At 42.2% G+C, this 18,348-nt stretch overlaps 2 protein-coding genes across 2 annotated transcripts; one reads left to right on the top strand and one right to left on the bottom strand.

The window, feature by feature from the left end:
- Positions 1 to 3,998: 3,998 nt before the first annotated feature.
- On the top strand, positions 3,999 to 11,513 carry phyhd1 (phytanoyl-CoA dioxygenase domain containing 1). Its single transcript, XM_080510328.1, has 11 exons — positions 3,999 to 4,154; positions 5,509 to 5,667; positions 7,155 to 7,230; positions 7,307 to 7,354; positions 7,425 to 7,480; positions 7,556 to 7,618; positions 7,707 to 7,728; positions 8,959 to 9,087; positions 9,191 to 9,307; positions 10,025 to 10,151; positions 11,217 to 11,513. Exons 1-11 carry the CDS (start codon positions 4,122 to 4,124, stop codon positions 11,263 to 11,265), a joined length of 879 nt encoding a protein of 292 aa, XP_080366454.1. The 5' UTR covers positions 3,999 to 4,121; the 3' UTR covers positions 11,266 to 11,513.
- A 1,546-nt stretch (positions 11,514 to 13,059) lies between these two features.
- On the bottom strand, positions 13,060 to 15,098 carry dolk (dolichol kinase; the record flags this gene model as incomplete). The annotated part of the gene is made up of 1 exon (XM_080510584.1): positions 13,060 to 15,098. The coding sequence occupies one exon, from the start codon at positions 15,096 to 15,098 to the stop codon at positions 13,527 to 13,529; it is 1,572 nt and encodes a 523-aa protein (XP_080366710.1). The 3' UTR covers positions 13,060 to 13,526.
- Between the last annotated feature and the right edge of the window lie 3,250 nt (positions 15,099 to 18,348).

Here is an 18,348-nt window from a genome sequence, read left to right as displayed (position 1 = left end):
TTATGTAAAAGTCTATGAGCAGGAATCTAAATTTGTCGTCTTCTGCACTTTGGTGAGTCACAGCGCCCCCTAAAGGCCTGGAATGTGTATTACATGCCTTTTAAAGCGTCACGTTCATAGTGACGGGTGGATGGAATGTTTTTAATTTTTTGTTTGTTTGTTTTTAATGAGAACGCCGAAGGAAAAAAAAAAAAAAAGATCATATGGACGAGGCCCAAGTGTAAAAGCGACGTTGATTTCCCCCCCCCCCACACAAAAAAAAAAAAAACTTTGCATGATCGTTCCTGATCGTCGGTTAAATCGCACAAAATAATCCCGCTGGGAGCTGCATCTATCTGCCTTCCTCTGGCCTTGAGACTCAAAGACCTTCTTTTTTACGTGTAACTGAGACCGTTTATTTTTTTCTTTGTCGTCGTTTTTTTTTTTTTTTTTTTTTTTGAAGCATGAAGGTGTGGCCGGATCACGTTCTCTCCGGCTCGGGCCGACATGAGGAAGAGGAAACGTGAGGTGATTCTCACAGCTCCGGCCTTATTGACTCGATGACGGACGGAAGGATTAATTTCTAACGGCGGGTGTTAGCGTTAGCGTTAGCGTTAACGTTAGCGTTAACGACGCAGGGTGCCACGGTGGAGAAACGATCCACGCTTCACTACCGGACTCTTTTGAAGGTTGTTTTTTTTTTGGGATATCAGTTTCACGCTAATCCATTGCTCCGTTGTTGTTTTTTTTGTCTGAGCTTTTAATTTGAAGGGGTCGCCGGTGTCGAATGCGTTGAGCAGCAACCGGCTTTAAGGTCGCACAATGAAGAGAATCTGAGAAAATACCTGAGTCTCATTAATGCTCTGGTTCCGAATTAAAGGTGTACAGGAGGATTTGCCCGAATTTTAGGAAAGAACCGCCCTCTCCACCTTTTGAAAAAAATGCACATGCGCAACGCTCAACCTGCTCCCGAGACGGAACGCCTACTAAAACGTGTGCGAGACACGTGCACGCGCCCAGTTCTCCTCGTGCACGTCTCTGTTCACAAGTCGGCGTCGCTCACACAAGCTCACCGTAATAACTACTGACGATGCAAATTACAAAACAAACTAATCAACCCTGGAAAGTTACAATATAGACGTTAGATCACTTTTACTGGAAGTGATATGAAATGGATTTCTCCAAATAGAATGCCAAACTTTACCTGTGGAGTAGAAACTTGGCGACTGAAGCGTCAGTGGAAAGCGAAAGTGAAAACTAATAGATCCAGGCTACCCGGGGACGAGCACGTCCGACGGCCTTACGTCACCAGAATGATTGACAGTTGGGAGGACCAATAGTCTCGATGATCCACCCGGACGTATAACATCCTCCTGTACACCTTTAAATAAGTTTCTATCTGTTTTGACGCAGGCAAAGGTGAGATTTAGCATCCGGATATTAAATAATGAAGTTTGGAGGGTTGGAGGTTATTGTTCCAGGAGTATTAGTGGATCGTAATCAATCCAGGGTTCGTGGCCAAAAACATCCGTCGTACAACTTAACCACAGTAAGTAGTGTCGTAAATTGTGCCTGTGTTAAATCAACGAATGGAGGAGGGGGGGGGGGTTCAAACAAAACTGTAGTGATGTTTTTGCCTTAATGCACTAAAGCAGCTTCCATCTCGAAAGCCTTCGCTTCTCATTTTGAAGTTTAACATTAGGTCATGGGTTGTTTTTTTTTTTTTTGCTTATTCAGCACAATCGGCGCTGCAATCTGCTTCACCCGATTAAAAACGGAACACTGACTGCTGGAGCGGTCTCGACCATAAATCACTCCCCTTTGCACAAGTGTATGTAAAATTCGAACACACACACACACACACAGCGATTGTTTTTCACTTTAACATGCTGGTTCATGTCGATTGATTCGCACTCCAAATAAGTTATTTACTTTCATTGCTTTTTTTTTTTTTTTTTCGGGAGAAAGTCGGACCTGGAGGAGTTTTGAGATGAATCCCTTGAGGGAGTATTAAATAGTCTGAAGATGACGAGTGCCATAGAAAAGTTTCTTATTAGGAACTCTTTGATATTTGAAACGGGGGGGGGGGGGGGGGGTTCTGGTTCCAGCGATCCGTCGTGGAGGGATTACATGACGGGAACTGCCACCGTTGTTTTTCCTCTGACCTCCACAGCTGTGACTCAGCGTTGCAGCACAGGCCCCCCCCCCCCACACACACACACATTTCCTCCAGAGGTTTACCCAAAGAGGGAAGTTTGGATGGTTTGTTTGTGCTTCGTAGCGACAACTCCGATGTTTATCAAACCACAGTACGAGTCCCAGTAGAAACAGGGTGTGGGGGGTGCTCCAACTTCATCTCTATAGAAACGGGTCGAAATGCAGCTTTTCACTCTGACTTCTATCTCCGTGGAAACAGGAAGTACGGGACACATCCTTTAATTTTTTTTTATGTGTGTGTGTTTGTTACTGTGACTCCGCCCCACAATGACGTAGAACCGGATCCAATCCGCCGGGACTCTGACCTGAAGAGAGCAGTTTAGAAAAGAAACGAACCGACTCGGATCTTGTGGCTTTTTTTTTTTTCCTTTTCCCTGTCCCGATCATCCTGGACCTTCGGGTTGGACGAACACGGGAGAATTCACCTGAACCACAAATAGCATTATTCTTAAAACTGCCATATTTGCATTGCCTCGACGTGTGTATAAGATATATATATATATTTTGTTTTGGTTTTTTTGTTCGTTTTTTTTTTAATATAAATACACGATTGTATTTCCTCTATCCAGCGAGTTCCTCTCTGTATTCTGATGCCTGTAGATCAGGGATATTAATTAAGTTTGTCGTCATTTTGGAGCATGCCTTTCGCCTCCCACTGACACCCGACTGGCAGCCATGTTGAATATTAACTTGCACGCCGTGCAGACGGGCCCGGTTTCAGTCGGTGCCATCTGCGTCACACCTGATTTTAATTTAAACAAAAAAAACAAAAAAACAAGGCCTTTACGATTTCACTGTTGCCAAGCGGGACGGACCGCTGGCTTTTTGAGCTGTAATGTCTGTAGTTATGGAGAAATGAAGTTTGATTTCCTAATGTTCTAACGCTACTTTTTGTACCATTATGACACGATAATAAAATAACACTTAACACTGACTGCTGTTTTTACTTTCATAAGACCTTACGTTAATAATAGCTTTTTTTTTTGTGGGGGGGGGCGGTCAAAAAAAGCTGGTTATTTAGACTTTGAGCTACATTTCAGAGGTTAGTGGAAGAAGGACCAGATTAATCAGTAATGCCTTGCTAATGTTTTATCACATGTTTTATCCACCTGTTATGAAGAATATACCACATCTGATGTGAGCAATTAAACTGTTTGTGTAGTTTTTAATAAATTCTGCTTCAATCAGATGGAAAAAAAACTGGAATTACAATACTTGAATGAGGTAAAAATACAAAAGCAAGGTCAAACATTTAAAAAAAATTGCCTTTTTTGTTGTATATTGGATTTTTTTTTTTTTTTTACATGAGCAGGGTTCAATACTGAGCGGTGAGGCTTTATCCAACTCAAGTTTTCAAAATTACATTAACACACCTTAAAACTATAATAAATTAAAAATACTTCCACAGCAGATTGTGGAAACTGCTTGTTTTTTTTATATATATATATATATATATATATATATATATATCTGCTAATAACTGACCCCACTGTAGTGTTTTAGCAAATTAGAAATGCGAAGAAAATGTTTATAACTGCTACTTTACTTTCTTTTAAATTATTTAAATTTTCAAACTGGACAGTCACGTTGCTTCCTGATTCGTGCAAGTAGTAACCCAGCGCGGCCGACAGAGGGCGCCGCGCCTCACTTTGAAAGTCTTGTCCATATCACCGCGACATATGCGCGACGCCTGCAGGCCGCTCTGTGCAACTACATCGAACTCTTAAAGCCTCGGGATTGAGGAGGAAAGAGTTAAAAGTCCAAAATCCTCTTAACGGCCGCCGCCGCCGCCGCTGCTCCTCTCCGGTTCCGCTGTAATTTGGCTCGGACTCGTCGTCACATGGTCGGAAATCGACGGTTTCGAGGCGCACGAGACGCTCGACGCCCCGTGAACCGATGACGAGGAGCCTCTCCTGCACGACAACATGGAGTTCATGACAGATCGAGATGTGGAGAAGGTGAGGATTACTGCAAAGCGAAGCGACTATATCTGCTTTGTTTGTCATGCATAAGGTTGTTTTTTAAATTATTTTTATTCCTCTGTGCATTTCTCCCCCCCTCCACGAGCACTTTCGACCTGATTACATAACATGTTGCAGACCGAAGTGTCCCTGCTGAGTAAACTAATGTCATGAAAGGCACTGGATTTACTCTTTTCTTTCTATGTTCGTGCAGAGAAACAAAAGAAGTCAAGTCAGTCCGTTATTTCACGTTAACCTTTAACTGCAGCAGATTGTGCAACGCAACCAAGTTTAATGTTTAAAAAAAAAAAAAAAAAAAAAGCAGCGTTGCAATTCTGCATTTTGTTGCTGAGTTACAAGAGACAACTTTATTTTTTTAAAGAGTGCAGAGGCACTGTAGATATATATTCTATTTTGTTGTAAAACATGAAAAAACTAGCAAACTTCACAACTAAAATTGGAATTAAAACTGCTTTATTCAAAGTTAATGTTTGTATATATATATATATATATATATATATATATATATAACATCAAATAACGCAAACAATCAAATAGGGAGTCCATGTTCGTACACAAGATACACATTTTTTTTTTCTATTTTTTTTAAATAGCTGAAAACAGCTAAAATAACTTGTAAAAAAAAAGGTATTAAAAGCTAAAAAATAAATAAATAAAAAAACCTAGAAACCGTAAAAAATGTTATATTGATTTAACATTTAAAAAAAGAAAGAAAAAAGCTAAAATGTTTATAACTGGTTGAATCAGCTAAAACTATAATAATCAGCAAAAAAAAAAAAAGGAAAAAGAAAAAAACCCTAAAATGGCCAAAAACTGCTAAAATAACTTAAGCTTGGAAAAAAAAAAAAGATTCTCTATAGATCATGTTTAGGAAACTTCATTACACAATAATCACGTCTTTGTATCAAAAGTACAGGCAGAACTTTGAAAGCTGTTTTATTCTTTTTTTAATGTTTAAACATGTTTCTTGTGAACTTTGCAGACATCGGGTCGTTTAATGTGACGCTACGCTTAATATTGTTTTAATCAAAGGTCTCAAGGTCACAGAAGCTTTAATGCAACTTATTTGATTCGAATTGAAGTTTTATGTTTTTCTTTTTGAATACTTCATACTTAAATATGACGCACGTCTTGATTTCTAGCGTTTTTAATTAACCACTTTTTTTGGAAGTTTTTAATTAGCTTTCTATAGAATCCAGACATTCATTGAAATACTGTATATGTTTTAGCGTCAAAAGTCATTTGTTCATGTTCATCCCAGTTTAGAAACGATCAAATATGGCGTCTCGTTTGTGTTTGTGTTTGTGTTTGTGTTTGTTTGCGACGGCAGTACCGGGAGGACGGCTACGTGGTGCTGGACGGGCTGCTCACCCCCCGGGAGTGCGACGAGCTGCGGCAGCGGATGGTGGAGATCGTGGACGAGATGGACGTCCCCGACCACTGCCGCATCACCTTCTCCACCGACCACGACGAGCAGCTGAAGGAGCAGGTGACACACACACACACACACACACACACACACACACACACACACACACACACACACACACACACACACACACACACACACACACACACACACACACACACACACACACACACCAAATGTTTCCCTGACGCCGTCAGACGCTCATCCAGCGACTCTTTTCTCCCACATGCTTTCCACAACTTGCCTCTTTACACACACACAAAAAAAAAAGATGCAGGTAAGAAACTATGACGATCAGCCAAAACATTATGACCTTATTTATTTATTTATTATCTAACAACAACAAATTGAAAAACAACTGCAAATCATTAAACACAATAACAAATTGGAAAAACACAACAAACTGAAAAACCCAACAACAAATTGAAAAACACAACAACAAATTGAAAAATACAACAACAGACTGAAAAATACAACAACAAACTGAAAAATACAACAACAAATTGAAAAACACAACAACAAATCATTAAACACAATAACAAATTGGAAAAACACAACAACAAATTGAAAAACACAACAACAAGTTGAAAAACACAACAGAAAATTGAAAAACACAACTGCAAATTGAAAAACACAACAACAAATTGAAAAACACAACAGAAATGAACCTTTGTGTTTTGTTTTTGAATTTGTTGTGTTTAGTCATTTGTTGTTGTGGTTTGTACTTCAGGGCCACCGTAATTTACAGAAGTGAACATGGACGCCACGCCGGTCAGCAACCGGGGTTACCAGATGTGACTCGTTCTTTTCAGTCCAAACGACATTTAAAAAAAAAAAAAGAAAAACACACAAAAAAAGACCTCTCAATCAGTTCAAGTTAAAACGGTAAAAGTAAAGAACATAATGAAATAAACCAGGTTAAAAAGGTAAAGAGAGTTTGGCTACTCAGTTGGGGGACGCCGACTTATCTGGCAACACAGTTCAACGTGTGTAGATTCACTTTAAAAAAAAAACAAAAAAAACGAGGCGACAAAATCTAGACGAAAGCAGTCGAATGTAGAAAAATATCCGAGGCGGTCGCACGTCTGGACGAGACCTGGGTCTGGCCTGGTCTGGTCTGGTCTGGTCTGGCCTGGTCTGGTCTGGCCTTGCCTGGTCTGGTCTGGTCCGGTCTGGAATAAATCAGACTTGCGAGTTTTCATCCGAGCACAAAACTTTTCAGACACGAGTCACGAGTCACTGAGTTAAAAAAAAAATAATAATAAAAAAATGTGAATTGTGTCACTTTGCCCGGCAGTGTGAACGAGGCCCTGAAACGCAATGTAATGATATGGTCACAGTGTTCTGGCTGGTCTGTTCTGCCTCATAGCTACTTTGACCCTTAGAGCGTGTGTGCGTGTGTGTGTGTGTGTGTGTGTGTGTGTGTGTGTGTGTGTGTGTGTGTGTGCGTGCGTGCGTGCGTGCGTGCGTGCGTGCGTGCGTGCGTGCGTGCGTGCGTGCGTGCGTGCGTGTGATTCCTCCAACTGAAGTGAAACTCTGACCTGCAGGGAAACGCCGACTATTTCATCACCAGCGGCGATAAGGTCCGCTTCTTCTTCGAAAAGGGAGTTTTTGATGACAAAGGTGAGCTGCAGTGAAATAAAAAAAAAAAAAATGTTTTATGTGTGTGTATTAAAGCTAGTGCTTCTTTTCTTCCAAGGGGAATTCATCGTACCAAAACAACGATCTCTTAACAAAGTTGGACACGGTGAGATCCAGTTTAATCCCCCGTCTGTCACAAAGGACTAACTTTTTTTTTGGATTATTTTAATTTTTAGCGCTCCATGCCTTCGAGCCCTTGTACAGAAAAGTCACACATTCACCCAAAGTGCAGGTGAGTTTACCGGCAGGATGAGGAACTTTCCTCGCCGAGGAACTCAAACACTTCAATCCGCCGTTTCTCCCAAAGGGAGTCGCTAAAAAACTGGGTTTGGTGAGTCCTGTCGTACTGCAAGGCATGTACATCTTTAAGGTAAGGCCTCCATCTGGAATACTTTTATTATCATGTGAGCTTGATGAGGAAACTTTAATAGATTTTTAAAAAGAAAACTCTTTTCCAGCAACCAGGAAATGGTGGCGAAGGTAAGAAATGCATTTTTTTTTTAATTCACATTTTTTTAAAGACTTTTTTCATAACATTGACATTAAGTCTTAATGTTGAGATTAACTTTACATAGACGAGTGACTGCAGATTAAAAAAAAATGTTTGTGTTCACGTTGCATCAATTCACACCGATAAAACGCGATGCGTTAAATCCATAATATATTTACGATTCAAATAAATCTCCTGTGAATATTTATTGTTTTCAGGTTGTCTGAATACTATTTTTCGTTTTTAGTTTTTTTTTAAATGATTTTCTTATTTGGTTTCAAAAATCATTGGAATGTTTTGAATTGGTGAGGTTTTTAAAAAAAATGTTGTTGGGAGGGCTGGTTAAGCATTTTGTTTCCTCCTTCTACTTTTCAAACAGCAAATAATATTTCTTTTTAGTTAATTAATTAAATTATTATTTCTTTACTTTTCTCATTATTAGTAGTAATAGAATAGAAATAACAGAAAGAAAAAAAGGAGGAATAGAATTATTGTTTTACTGTCTTATTACGTGTTAAATGTTTGAAATAAAGAGATATAATAATATATTTTGGACGTCTACTCCTCAGATGCTTGAGGTCATATTATCAAAAGTTTGCGTGTTGTACATTTCAAACTTATTTCTTGAATTTGGCAATAAACAGTACAGACCTCTACAACTGCATTGTTTTGTGATGTTTCCAATAGAAATGTAGATTTATAGATGATTTATGCGACTACGTTTTCTGTTATTTAGTGTGTAACTTGATATTGTTTATTTTATTAAATTTAATTGTATTAAAATTAATTAAATTGCATTTAATTTTATTTTATTTTATTTTATTTTATTTTATTTTATTTTATTTAATTTTATTTTATTTAATTTTATTTTATTTTATTTTATTTTATTTTTATTTTTATTTTTATTTTTATTTTTATTTTATGTAATGTAGTGTAATTTTAGTTTAGTTTAATTTAATTTATTTTATGTAAATGTAATTTTATGTAATTTAATTTTATGTAATTTTATGTAATTTAATTTTATGTAATTTTATGTAATTTAATTTTATGTAATTAAATGTATTTTATTTAGTTAAATTTAATGTAATTTAATTTTATGTAATTCAATTTATTTTATTTTATTTTATTTAGTTAAATTTAATGTAATTAAATTTAATGTAGTTAAATTTAATTTAATTTAATGTAGTAAATTAATTTAAATAAAAACCATTTCTGTCCAGTGACTCCACACCAAGACGCCACCTTCCTGTACACGGAGCCTCTGGGCCGGGTCGTGGGCCTCTGGATCGCTCTGGAAGACGCCACCGTCAACAACGGCTGCCTGTGGTTCATCCCGGGGTCGCACAATAGTACGAACCGAACGTGTGGGGTTCAGCCCAGCACCGCCATTTATAAAGTAGTAAAAAAAACAAAAAAAAAACCACGGTTTCTCTCTCTCTCTCTCTCTCTCAGGTGGAATCACTCGACGTATGGTTCGAACCCACAAAGGTACTTTTCCGCTCACGGACTTCGTGGGCAGAGAGCAGCAGTACGACGACGACAAGTTTGTGGCGGCGCCGGTTAAAAAAGGTCATTTTGACTTTTTGTAGAATTTGATCCTGTCGTGAGTTCAGTCTGAGGACTTTGAAGCAACTTTAAACAAACTAAAATGAACTTTTTCTTTTCTTTCTTTCTTTTTTTTTTTTTTCAAAACGTCCCTTCAGATTATGTCACTTTTTCCCCCCTTTAACTCACTTTTTTTTCATTGTATTCGTACAACATGACATTTTAGCGTTCACTTCTTGCAACGTGAAAAAACTCTATGTGAGACGTTTAATTGGAATCACAAACTATTTTAACACGATACTATTATTATTATACTATTATGTCATGTGGCACGTCTCTTACACAGATAAGTCACCAAAATTAACTGGTATTTAAATGAATGATTGAAAAGCGAACATTAAGAGAGAAACTAAAAAGTAAAAAAAAAAAAAAAAACTCTTAAAATTACTTTTAACAACAGTATGTGATGAATTCCCCCACAAAAAAAGGAAATTAAAACAGGAAGTCTGTGCATCTCAATAGGTAAAATGACTTTATTAGTCTTGATTTAACTCTATACTGGTAATAAACAAGGTAATTAATTATTACTATTATATTAACAACGGGTAATTAGTTGACACCGCCTGATCTTTGAACTTTTCCCTCATTAAGTTTTTTTTAGGTCGTGAAATGTTAAGAAACTGATCTGAAAACCCGAGGTCTTGCGTCGGCGGCACGTTTTCACGGCCCGTTGCATTTCAGGCGCCGTCGTCCTCATCCACGGCGAGGTGGTGCACCGGAGCGCCGTCAACACGTCCGACGACTCTCGCCACGTCTACACCTTCCACCTCATGGAGGCCCAGGACACCCGCTGGAGCGCCGACAACTGGTGAGAGAGAGAGTTCGCCCGACTTTTCAAAATAAGAGAATCGAAACTGGCAGGGGGTGGGGGGGGCGAAAAACGTCTATGCTTTTTATTTAAGCTGGAAAACTTTGACTTTATTTGAGGGACAGTACTGCCTAAAAAAAAAAGAGGACGTAGTATTAACACAGGAAGTACAGGACGAGCTGTAAATCAAATTTACGCATCGATTTGAAACTTATACATGAAATGTTCTCTGTAAAGCTAAAGCATGCATCACCTGATTATTTATTAGAAAGATGTTTTTGCTCATTACTTGATCGTGAATTGCCGAGAAATAACTTACCCGACTCGTACACAAGTAGAAAATTGGTCGACTGATCAGGTTGTCGCCAGTTGGAGTCCAACTATTATGACTCGTCGTCCCAACCCAATTTAAACACTTAAATTAAGTATATGTGTGATATAAACGCCTATTTTTAAAACATTTTTTAAAAAATAGTAAAAAAAAACTTGTGAGAACAAGGTTGATTTTTTTTTTTCTTCAGTGTTTTGTAATTCTGTGTGCCTGTCTCTTTAAGAGGCGGGGCACAAAGATCACTATCCTAAGTCTGTTTATTTTTTTCCCACATCTTTTCCTTCCGCCTCATATTTGAAGTGTTGCCAGTACATGAAAAATCAAAATATGTGCAAAATTCGAAAAATGTGCCCCCCCCCAAAAAAAGTGCAAATTAAAGTAGATGGCATTTTTGTGAAAATGGAAGCACGTACTCAAAATGCACATTGAAACATGCTAAAAAAAATTTTTAATAATGTGTTATGATTTTGTCGAACAATTCGCCAAGCAGTTTAAAAAGCAAAAAAAAAAAATGCAAAAAATTAGTCAGTCAAAGCAGATGGGATCAAGAAAATGATCATTTTAATTCGTCATTCCACTTTCAGTGGGAGTAAATGATTAAATTTACTCTCAGCTTCGACCTTCATAATCGTGATTTCTTCTTAAAAAATATGAAGGTAAAAGTATTTCTCGCTGCAGCGCCACTTTTAAAAACCCTCCTTGACTGTATTTTATCGTCTGCTTCATCTTTAAAGGTTGCAGCCGTCTGAGGAGCTCCCCTTCCAGCCACTCTACACTAAATGAAGGACGTCTTCATTTTCCCCTAAAGAAGGACTGGAATTCATGTAAAAATGTGCAAGTTTTTAAAAAAAACCTTTTACATTCCTCTGACCTCCAGTCCGATGCTCTGCAATCACATAATAACTGTGAAAAACACTTGACAAATGTTTCAGGACCAAAAAACTTTTAAATCAAATAAACATTTTTCAAATGATTGATTGACTTCTCATTGACACCAAACTGACATTTCAATCCACGTTTATTCAGCATTTTCCCATCAACAGTTACACCAATCAGCTTCACTCCTGCTTTGTTTTTTGTTTATTTCTGTTCAAATGAGATGATTTATATTTGAGCAATTTTATCTTCTGATTGAACACGAAGAAGAAATTAGACAGTGATTGTACTAGTCTTGTCAGTTTTTTGCATATTTTAATATGTGCCGCTTATGTTTTTGTTTGTTTCCAGAAAATGTCCATTTCCCTTGTTGCCTTCAATTTCAAAACGTATTTAAATAGTTCAGATGAAAAGTAAAAAAAACAACAAAACAACACATCTTGCGTTGTTTATCTGCCATGTGGGTTCCTGCATTTTTTTCCAAATCATTGCATTTCCTTTTTTATTTACATTTAACACAGCATCTCTGGAACAAACCTTGTTTTGTGTTGTAGGGTTTCACAGTTTCGTTTTTTTTTTTTTTACCCTTCGTGGCCACCGTACCTGGGCCCTCCTGCTAAATCCCTATAGATTAAAATGTTCGCACTCAACATGCAGTGTTATACTGGTTTTTTTGTTTTCTTTTTTTAAATGTAAGGATGATGGAAAAACAAACATGCGAGGAGAAAGAAATCACAACATAAAATTTTGGGGGTTTTATCGTGGAGGCTCAGTACCACGAAGAAAAATTTATATATTCAGATAAATATTTCAGTGGGAGGGGGGGGGTTCCATCAAACCGTCGGAAATACTAAAAAATGTGGCGTATTATACCTGCCGACATGTTACAGTACTGGATTCCACGTTGGCGTCATGCAGGAGCGTCGTGAGTTTCAGCCACACCGAAGTAGAAATCAGCCCTTCGTGGTAAAGAGTTGAGTTTCGCTCACGCGTGATAGAAAATACACTTCTTAAGGCAAATATTTTTTTAAATACTTCATATTGCCGTCGGGGAGGCAAAAAAAAAAAAAAAGATTGAAAGAAATGTACATGTTAAGTTTAAATAATGTTCTTCTAGAGGCGAGGTTGAGGGGAAAAGATCCCCCCCCCCCCCAAAAAAAATCAAAAGACATTTGTTTCCCCACTTTGCGAAGCCGAATCTCCCGTTGCGTAATTCAGGAGTTGCCGGCGTCAGCGGCCGAGTGTTTCAGGGGTCAAAGTGGGAAAGCGAACACTGCCGCCGGGAATATTTAGCAACTCTTCCGAAATGCTGAAAATGACTCTGAAGAAAACCGAGACTTTAAACGTCACGCCGAGTCGATTTTTACAGATTTATTGACGACGCGTGAATAAAGCCGTCAAAACTACCGTCATCAAGTGTAAACAAATGGCTTCGGTGTAAATGCGTGTCATTAAATGCACCAGAAACAATTCGGAGAAAAAAAGAAGTTGAGTGAAATGTTTGCAGTCACTTGTCTTTATATATATATATATATATATATATATACACACACATTTTCCAGTGCATTTGAACATTTTCTAACTAGACTTATGTCATAAAGGGTTTTATAGGCTATCCATACACTATCCAGACATTCAGCGAATTTAAAAATCGTCAAATCTTTTCTTTTTGGGGCGGGGGGAAACAAAAACCAGGACACCTGCAGACCATGCAAACGTAAATATTCCAAGCTCCCAACTCCAATTCTATTCCCTGCACTAACCGCTGTTAATAACCTGCTGCGGGTTTATTTATATATAATCTGGATGTTTTGTTTTTTTTTGCAGAATACTGCCTCGTGTGGCCGGACCGGAACAGACGGATCACATTCACACGTGATCTCGAGCTTATTGACCTAAAAAAGGAAAAAAAAAAAAAAAAAAAGCAGGAAACCCAAGCATGCGCCAGGCTGCATAGAATTGAAGTCACATTTCCTGAAACTAATACTTTCAAAAGAAAAAAAAAAACTAGTCGGCGCGTTTTACCGAACCGCGTGTTTCTTTCCGATCGTGGGAGTCGATCGGATTCGACTCGTCCCAGCGGACCCGTTCCTAAAGGGACTCGTGGCTCGTCTTGCCGCCGTCTCTTAATCGTCCGCCAGCGTCGTTTGTTTCGTTTTGTGGCCAATTCAAAGCAGCAGCAGGACGAAGAGGTAGAGCGGCAGCAGGAGGTTGTCTATCTGCGAGGTGTAGGCCTCCAGCAGCGCCACCAGCGTGACGGAGCCCACGATCCACGAGTAGGTGGAGTTCAGGTTGATGCTGCCGTCGAAGATGAGGAACACGGCCACGGCGATGACCTGCGCGAACACCGACGTGGCCGTCCCCTCCATGGTCTTCTTGGTGCCGGGCCAGCGGATCTCCCCCACGGCGCTGCCGAACACGGAGGCCACCGTGTCGCCCACGCCCACCGCCAGCACGCCGGCGTACGGCACCAGGCCGCCGGCGCCGGGCAGGACCCCCTTGGGGGCGCAGGGCGAGGGGAAGAGCCAGATGGGCAGCGACACGCCGAGCAGCAGGTAGACGTGGGTGAGGATGAGGGGCCCCGAGTCCCGCTCGTCCAGGAACAGCGTGAGCAGCTGCCGCAGCAGCTGGCCCAGGGGCCGGATCCGGAAGTAGCGCACGTACTCCAGGAACAGGAAGACGGCGAGGCAGCCCACCGACGCCACGTGGAGCAGCTGCTTGTCGTAGATCAGCCCCGGGACGTACGTGGCCACCACGATCAGGTGGAAGTACTTCCTGACGACGGTGGACGCCTGGTGCTTCTTGGAGCCCGCCCGGCGCTGGTAGTTCTGGTGGAGCACGACGGCGGTGGCCACGACGGCCAGCAGCGCCCAGTAGGCCAGCAGGCAGAGGCGCCGCTCGCTCAGCGCCACGAAGTCCAGCAGCCACATGAGCGGGTGGCGGCCGATGAACAGCGCCAGCCACGGCATCAGGATCCCCAGCGCCAGCACCGCCGTCATGGTGTGGAAGAAGAGCGACGACACCCACGTCTCCGACTCCATGAAGCAGAAGAGCAGCGCGAAGACCACGCCCAGCAGCAGCGAGCCCACCACCACCACGGGCAGGAAGTAGTTCACCGGGTCGCCCTTGACCTCCGCCAGGCTCAGCGAGCGCTTGATGAGCTGGTTGACGACGAAGCTGATGCCGCCGACCACCAGCAGCGCCTCGCCGGGCGTGAAGCAGCGCGGCAGCAGGTAGAGCACGATCAGGCTGAGGTACACGAAGATCAGCAGCACCTCCAGCACCTCGATGACCTCCGACACCGTCAGCGTCTGCTTGGTGGTGTAGAGGATGGCGCCGCCCGCCACGCCGGCGATCACGCAGGTGTTGGTGGGCACCGGCCGCGTGATGCCCAGCGCGATGAGCGACAGGAACAGCGCCAGCATCATGCCGGTGATGGTGACCACCATGGAGAAGCGCTCGAAGTAGACGTTGCCCGAGGCGGAGCACTTCTCCCGCAGCGCCAGGCCCAGCAGCGGCATCACCATGGAGGCCGGCACGATGCCGCTGTTGGCCGCCGGGCGGAACTGGAACACGGCGCCGCCCGACCGCAGCAGGCGGTCCCACTTGTGCTGCACGTAGAAGGCCTGCACCACCAGGGCGATGCTGCACCAGGAGTGCTGGTTCCACACCACCGTGTGGACGCACAGCACCACCGCCAGGACCACGGTGGACTCCACCAGGACGGGGCTGATATGCATGGTGGAGGAAGGCGGAGGAGGAGGAGGAGGAGGAGGAAGACGGGGTCTGGATCGGAACACAACGAAGGCCTTCTGTCTGTCAGTTTGTCCTCCTGGCGCACTTCATGGTTTGGCAGGTACTGCTTCCCCTCCTGGCTGGGGGGGAAAAAACAAAAAAAAAAGAAGAAGAGAGAGAAATCAGTGGGAGTCCAACGCTGTCGGAACTTTATTCTGTTACAAACAAACAAACAAACCAAAAAAAAAAAAACGGTAATCAAGTGAATGTATCAGAAGTACAACATGTCCACGTTTTGTTCAAGGACACAACGAACCGTTACATAAAGGAAACATTTAAAACTCATTTTGACCTTCAAGTCTCCACGAGGCTTAACGGTCATCCAGGACCATTGAGGAAATCCTCTTGTAAATTAAAAATAAATAAATAAATAAATAAATAAAGCCAGTTTAGAGAAAGTGCACAACAATAGTCAATTCAGTCAAGCAGCCTCCGGGTATTTTCTTCCATGTGACGCTTCCTGGAAAGTTCATCCCCGTCGAATCAGTTTGCAAAGGGAAAAAAAAAAACAACAACCATAAACTACAACCTCGTTTTGCGAGAACTAAGGATTTTGTAGTTTTTTTTCCCCATTTAAATATGACACCATGAGGTTGTTTTTATGAAGCTTTCTTTAAATTCCTCCTGCCCCGTTTCTTTATATTCCACGCTTATAATGGCCGTTAGAATTCTTCACTAAACGTATTCTGAATTTGAGTTTTAGAAAATGTTTTTTGTATTTAGGAAAAGATGATTTAGGACTTTCGAGAAGCAGTGGCAGAGATGGGACGTCCTGTCACTGCACACATGCACAGATTGCTGCTTTATATGAAGACATGTGATGCTTAAAAAAATAAATATATATATATATATATATATATATATTTTGAGAGGCTTTGCTGCAATCAGACGTCAGATATTTTACCCTTAGAGGGTGAAATGTCACTTTCAACATCCGGTGTGTGGTTTTGTGGCGAGAACGTGGCCTTGGAGCCATATTTGTATACACTAATGCAACCTTGGCGATTGGAGACGGCCGATCACTGGACCTTGCTCTTGCTTTATCTCCCCCGCCATGAGCCATGGCCTCACTTTTTGCACATTCATCCAGCCTGTGTCAAAATTCCGCCTTTTCACCCTCCCCTGGACTGAGATCGAGGAGAAATAAGAGCTGCAACCTTTTGTTCCCTGCAGGCTCTCTCTCTCTCTCTCTCTCAGTGTCTCTCTCTCTCCCTCTCCTCTGGCCTGGATCAGCAAAACGTCAAATCTCCACCCAACGTCCCGATTTAAGCGGACTGGGTACCGGATAAGGAGCCGCCGGACCCTCGCTGGAGCCGAACCGCAGGGATGCTGCTGCCGCCGCTGCTGCCGCTGCAGCGTCGAGCTAATTCAGCTGAATCCGCCGGGTCTGCAGCGCACCAGCAGCCCGGGCCGAGGGGGGTGAGGGGGGGCTCGAATCCCGGGCAGACGGCGTGACCGAGGCCGGAGGACCTACCGCACAAAGGGTCCGGTCCGAGGGGCGCCGCCGTCCTGTTTTGGGACAGATCTGTCTCCTTTTGTCAGCAGCTGTCGCTCCTCGGTCCTCACACCCAGAAGGAAGGGGCCATGTTTGACAGCCGGGTCACGTGACGCGCGCGTATAAATAGCTCTTAAAGGCGCGAGATTCATTATAGCTTTATTTCTATTCGAGTACAAATAAAAACACAAAAACTGCACAATATTACGGAGCCCCTCTGGTGACATTGGTGAAAAAAAATATTATTGCTTAATAACGCGTGGCCACGCGTTATTAAGGCGTGGGAACGAGATAAATAAGTCGTGGCCACGCGTCCTTAAGGCGTGAGATATATAAGAGGTGACCTTTAACTCATCATCATTGTTCCTTTAGCACCAGAGGGGCTCCGTAGCATACTGTTTGCGTGTGATGTGTTGTGCAAGTGTCTCTTGCTAAGAATGACTCCATGCCTAACTGCAAGCGCCTGAAGAATATCATTGTAATTCATTCCCAGATTGAAATAAAACGAAATGTATTCAAACTCATGTTTGCAAGCAGCTAAAGGAACAATGATGATGAGTTAAAGGTCACGTCTTATATATCTCACGCCTTAATAACGCGTGGCCACGCGTTATTAAGCAATCATATTTTTTTCACCAATGTCACCAGAGGGGCTCCGTACAATATAGAGACTTTAAGCAAATATCTTTTCTGAATATATAAATAAATAAAGGGGACACTAAGCAAACACATCCTAGATCTGAATGAATGAAATATTCCTATTAAATACTTTGTATTTTACATAGTTGATTGTGCTGACAACAAAATCACACAAAGAAACGATCAATGGAAATCAAATTTATTAACCCATGGAGGTCTGAATTTGGACATATAAAGTGGAAAAACACACTACGGGCTGATCCAGCTTTGATGTAACGTCCTTAAAACAAGTCAAAATGAGGCTCAGTGGTGTGTATGACCTCCCTACAACGCCTGGCCATACTGATGAGGTGGCGGATGGTCTCCTGAGGGATCTCCTCCCAGGCCTGGACTAAAGCATCTGCCAACTCCTGGACAGTCTGCGGTGCAATGTGGCGTTGGTGGATGGAGCGAGTCCCCCGTGTCCCAGATGTGCTCAACTGGATCCAGTCTCCAGACTCTGTCACGTCTGTCACATGTGCTCAGTGTGAACCTGCTTTCATCTGTGAAGAGCACAGGGCGCCAGTGGCGAATTTGCCAAACGTCCTGCACGGTGTTGGGCTGCAAGCACATCCCCCCACCTGTGGACGTGGGGCCCTCACACCACCCTCATGGAGTCTGTTTCTGACCGTTTGAGCAGACACGTGCACATTTGTGGCCTGCTGGAGGTCATTTTGCAGGGCTCTGGCAGTGCTCCTCCGTCTCCTCCTTGCACAAAGGTGGAGGTAGCGGTCCTGCTGCTGCGTTGTTGTCCTCCTGCGGGAGGTGTGTGGCGTTTGCTCTCTGCTTTACCTCCGCTGACCTCGTTCATGTTGACGTTACAGTAGATTGGGGAGAGTTCTGGTTACTCGCAAGTGCACATGCTAAATCCCGCGAGAAAACACACATCTTCTGTGTTTTGTTTTATTCGACACAGAATGATTGGACGGTGAGGGAGGAGGGGGGAGACAGAGATAGAATGAGGGAGAGACTGAGGAAGAGACAGATGGGGAGAGAGAGGGATAGAATGAGGGAGAGGCAGT

This window comes from Blennius ocellaris (assembly GCF_963422515.1).
Source record: "Blennius ocellaris genome assembly, chromosome: 15".
Classification (NCBI taxonomy): domain Eukaryota; kingdom Metazoa; phylum Chordata; class Actinopteri; order Blenniiformes; family Blenniidae; genus Blennius; species Blennius ocellaris.
Note: the sequence above shows the minus strand (reverse complement) of the source record. Positions and strands in the feature narration are given on the sequence as shown.